The sequence below is a fragment of the Oryza brachyantha genome, chromosome 3, assembly GCF_000231095.2.
Source record: "Oryza brachyantha chromosome 3, ObraRS2, whole genome shotgun sequence".
In the NCBI taxonomy this organism is placed as follows: Eukaryota; Viridiplantae; Streptophyta; class Magnoliopsida; order Poales; family Poaceae; genus Oryza; species Oryza brachyantha.
The window spans coordinates 10,980,565-10,985,208 of NC_023165.2; the positions used below are offsets into that span (position 1 = coordinate 10,980,565).

The following is a 4,644-nucleotide window of genomic DNA, read 5'->3' on the forward strand; positions in this document are numbered from 1 at the left end:
TTGCAGGCGGAAGCGGCACCGTTCGTGGATTTTTCTCGTGTTACTCTTGATGTTTTTTGGGTTCGGTTTGGCTGTTCATCGATATACTTTGTGTTCGATTAGACAACGGAAATGGGAGAATATCGGGGTATTCGTGGGGAATTTGGGTTATAAATTGGCACTTAGGGGTCCGGAATCGTCTTGCTGTTAATCTGTTATGCCTGAGGAGGTGGTAGTGGTAGAGTGGCAATCTCAGCGCAGGGTGGGATCGTTGCCGATCGCGGAGCCGCTAGGTGGTGACGGTGCCATGTCGGTGGTATTCGAGGTTGATCCAGAGTGGTGTCAAACTGACACATTCGTTTGAATCCTACTGGTGACAAGTTGAGAACTGTGAACTGCAAAAGGCTTCAGACTGTTGACTTCAATTCAGTCTAATTCATGCAACTGACCTAAATTGTGAAGTAAGCATAAAGGGAGGAATACTCCCATTGCTTGCCCTAAAATATGGTTGGGAAAATAAACATAGGTACTTATTTAGAAGTCTCACTATGCAGCAGTTTCAAATTAGAATGCTCGTATTGTCTGAATGCTACAGTAAATCGTGCTCGATTTTATGCAGTACTTTTGTGTTTAGAATGATGATCTCTGCTTGCGTTGATTTATGAAAAATAGTGCATGCTATCTGCTACATTAGTAGCAAGCAAAGTCCATTATCTGTAGCATTCACAAAAGTTTGTGTATATTTTTCCTACTGCTCAGCGATCATGTCCTAAGTTGTTTCACAAACCTGTTTGGAAAATCCAGAAAGTAACTAATGATGTCGGAGGACGACAATGATGAGGAGGTGCAGCTTTATCTCATTGCACTTGAGGTTGAAGGGAAACACCCCACAACTGTATTTCGCCTTTCAAATCCCCTGGACCAGCTTACAAGTCAAGATTCAGGCACACTCTACCACTCCTTATTTGAATCAGATCAGGTGCCGATGGGGTCTAGGAAACCACACAATGTGCTGCTCAAGTTCATGAGCAGCAATGATCGCATCGAGTCCGTTGAACTGGAAGTGAATAATGGTGAACATGAAAGAGTATGCAATGTGGAGCTGACAATTCATCCTGCTAATGCAACAGCTATTTTAACCTCCTATGACACACCTGAAGGTACTATTGTTTTCCAGATACACTGTAGTAATCCTTTTATATTGTACCTTCACTTTTTAACAAACTAAATTATTTCATTCTTCTCATTTGTAATTTAGGAATCTCAGTACTCTGGCGATCAACGACTATATTCTCAGTTATTACAATACTTGCCCCTAAGGTCAATTCTGCTACCAACCAAGCTGTGGAACTCTTTTATGACAATATATCTCTTGAGATGGTATGCCTAGCAGCTACTATTCCTTGTTTATGATTTCCCCCTTATCATTTTAATATCCTGTAGACCCACAAATAATTTTCCTTACTAATAGATATTTGGTAGTACTGCGGTCTCCTTCAGAGGAGATATCTCCAAAGCTAGCTTTTATCCCTTGGGCACTGTTCTCAAGAGAGATTTTGTCATTACTGGACTGTTAGGTAAGCTTTTAGACATCGTTCTAATTGAATTTATCAAAAATATTTTTTAGGGGAGTTCTGATGTTTTTTTTGATAAACATGATAGGCAAAGGTGGTTTTGGTTCTGTGTTCAAGTGTTCTCGAGGGAATATGCAGTTGGCAATTAAGATGATTAATAAAGTACCGAAAGGAACTCCATGCTCAGAAGTGGAGGCAATGGTCAAGTTGAGTGGTTTGGATCATGTCGTACAGATGTACTCTGCTTGGTGTGAAAATGTGGTGTCAGGTCAAAGTGATGTATACATTGGAATGGAGTTCTTTGAAAGGTACTTGCCGAAACTCAAATTAACTCACTGCTGGTATCCCGGCAAAAAAAAACGAAAAAAAAACAAAAAAAACTCACTGCTGGAATAAGTCTGAAAAGAATGTCTTTGCCGTTAAGTAATGAAAATTTTGTTTTCTTTTTATTGATGGAATATGCAATTTCCTTTTGTTGGTCAGGAATCTGGAGGAATATCTTACAGCAAGAACTGTAGTAGACCTACAAAAAAGCACACGAATTTTTACTGAAATACTAGCTGGGGTGAATTCGATACATGAAGCAGGAATCATACACAGGGACCTGAAGCCTATGAACATTCTGATTGACAGTAGTGATCACATTTGTGTTACTGACTTTGGCATCGGTAAGCTTCTGTTGGTAGCACGTAAACTATGGTATTGTAAATTCACTGTAGCTAACATTTCAGTTTCCAGCGAAGATAAAGCCATATCCAGCTGCAGAATTGAGTTATCCAGGGTGCTCCAAATACGGAACTCAATTTTACTGCGATCCTATCTTAAACTCCCCCCATCATCAACATGATGAAAAGGTTAGCCTATATTGTTGTTAGTACCTTCATCTAAAGATATTGTTATTAGTACTAGAAACAGTGGGATCATTGAGTTACTAATGCTCTTTGTTTTACATAGGTTGACATTTACAGTTGTGGCATAATCTATTTCGAGATGCATCTGTTAGGGGTAACAAAAAGAAGAAGCTCGGTAAGGAAATTCTGTGATAAATTCTCATACAGCAAGAGAAGTAGAAATAGGTATGATATTTGGAACAGTTCTTTGTGGCAAAACTGGGGAGGAGTCAAAGATATTATGAGAGAGATGGTTGTGAGTTGTCGTGACTTGTTGTACTTCTTGGTAAGAAAGGATCTCCTTTTTTAAAAAAAAAAGATTAATAGAAAACGCAACTTTGTACTACAGCATTTTACAGAAAAAGCACTTTTTTACAGGAGAAACTACAAGTCACTACTGATATCTCAGAAGGTAAGGAGGAATTCGAATGATCTATCTACCCAAGAGGTCTCTCTCTCCCCTCTATGATATCCTAGGACTAGTTATGTTTATTTAATCAATTGATTTGAGTTAAAGTTCATCGTAGTTGATCTGGGCGTTAACAAGGTCAAGCAGTAAGCTGTTGGATTTGCAATAGGAAGTGCAATTAAAAAGTGAAACTTATATGACATTTCTCTAAGCACGAGGTGCTCTTTGTTTTTTTGTCTTTATATTGGATTATGATTTGCATTCTTTTCCCATGTTAGATAATCATCCTAAATGTCTGGTTTACTGTTATAGGCTTGTTTATATGTTTTCAGCAACATTTGTGTTTTGTGTTTGCCATGTCCTGATCCTCCCCTACGGGTGCACAAACTCAGTTATGTCTTGATAGCGTTTGGTTTGCATCATTTTGTTGCTTGCACTCACTTTCTTGGTTAATTTGGTTTAGTAAGGCTCAGTATCATTCATAAAGCATAAATTCATCAGTAATTGTCATTTGTGCTTACAACTTCCTGTCCTTATGCAGGTGAACAAATGTACCAAACAGAAGTTCATCCACTGCAAATTTTATGCTTTGATGAGCGCAGGCTTCATGTAGATATTTTCTGCATTCGTTCCACATTTTTCCCATAATCCTCATGTGGTGCGGTCCAGTGGACAATTGACTGAAGATTAGCAATGATATGTACATACAGGGTAGAGCGGTTATCTGTGATGACTCAATGCTGTAAATATACTGCATTGGCTTTCGATGTCAACACATGTAGAAGATTGGTGATGATGTAAGTACAGAATAGATATACATAGTATGTTTGGGACATGTGATAAGATCATGAGATATACTGAACACTGAATAGAATGGTTCATCATGAGATATACTGGCATACTGCATAGGGTGTTTCATCAAACCAAACACCCAGTATGCTTACTGCTGCTAAGTTAGGCCTTCTTTCTTCCACAGGGAGGCGCGCATGGCGGGTGCCCATTATTTACTCTGTTTGACTGCAAGTATGTAACATTGGTAACCACTTAGCCCAAGCCAAGTAGCCAACCCCTGTTAAGATAATTTATCCTGGATTAACTTTCTCATTGAATAGTTCTGTTACTTCCTTTTTTTTCTTGTTCAAGTCTCCCTAATTTCACAAAAAGAATTATCATCAATATTTTTCTGGCAAAAATAGCTTAATGAAACTAGTTAACAATGATCACTAATTCATCAGTGACATGGTTCTTTTAGAAGAAGCTTCAGTGCCAGTTGTACATGATGTTCCATGAAAGGCGAGCTGAGCTTGGTCTAAGCTTACCCAGAGATGCATGAATCCTTGTCAATTATAGAACAACTGGAGCTCATCTTTATTTTTTCTGATACATAAGGAAGTTGCCGAATGAAGATCACTAAGTACAAATTCTTGTTGTGGGACTGTCTACGTATTAGCCGGCTGAAATTTCCTGTTTTTGCAGCCGAATTTCAAGCTATCCATTTTATATTATAAGACTTTCTGAGTTTGTCTAGATTCATCCATGTATTATGTATATGTTTTTTTTATATATGTTTAGGTTCACTAGCACGCATATATATTTAGTTAATACTATAAAGTATATTGTGAAGCGGAGGGAATACATGTCTAGGTAGTGCCCTTTCCCACACGAGCTTTGCGTACTTACGAGCGCGACTCATGCTTCTCTATATTTTACCGTATCCGAACTGTTTTTTCAGTCCATTTGTTTCTTGGGCTTTGTGTGGAGTGGAGCTAAGCGTGGGAGCGGACGATGAGTT

At 38.6% G+C, this 4,644-nt stretch overlaps 1 protein-coding gene across 5 annotated transcripts; it reads left to right on the top strand.

Annotated features, from left to right (window-relative positions):
- Window positions 1–861: 861 nt before the first annotated feature.
- On the top strand, window positions 862–3,937 carry LOC102717330 (ribosomal protein S6 kinase alpha-5-like). Of its 5 annotated transcripts, none has more exons than XR_001549854.1 (10): window positions 862–1,139; window positions 1,238–1,359; window positions 1,451–1,556; window positions 1,642–1,861; window positions 2,037–2,221; window positions 2,292–2,407; window positions 2,508–2,729; window positions 2,822–2,855; window positions 3,394–3,649; window positions 3,829–3,937. XR_001549854.1 is itself a non-coding variant. In XM_015835142.1 (9 exons), exons 1-9 carry the CDS (start codon window positions 965–967, stop codon window positions 3,498–3,500), a joined length of 1,287 nt encoding a protein of 428 aa, XP_015690628.1. In that variant the 5' UTR covers window positions 862–964; the 3' UTR covers window positions 3,501–3,822. The 5 variants fall into 5 exon arrangements, 3 of the variants coding, with proteins under 3 accessions (XP_015690628.1, XP_015690629.1, XP_015690630.1); XR_001549855.1 differs by lacking the exon at window positions 3,829–3,937 and having other exon boundaries at window positions 2,508–2,579; window positions 2,648–2,729; window positions 3,394–3,446; XM_015835142.1 differs by lacking the exon at window positions 3,829–3,937 and having other exon boundaries at window positions 3,394–3,822.
- The last annotated feature ends 707 nt before the right edge of the window (window positions 3,938–4,644 follow it).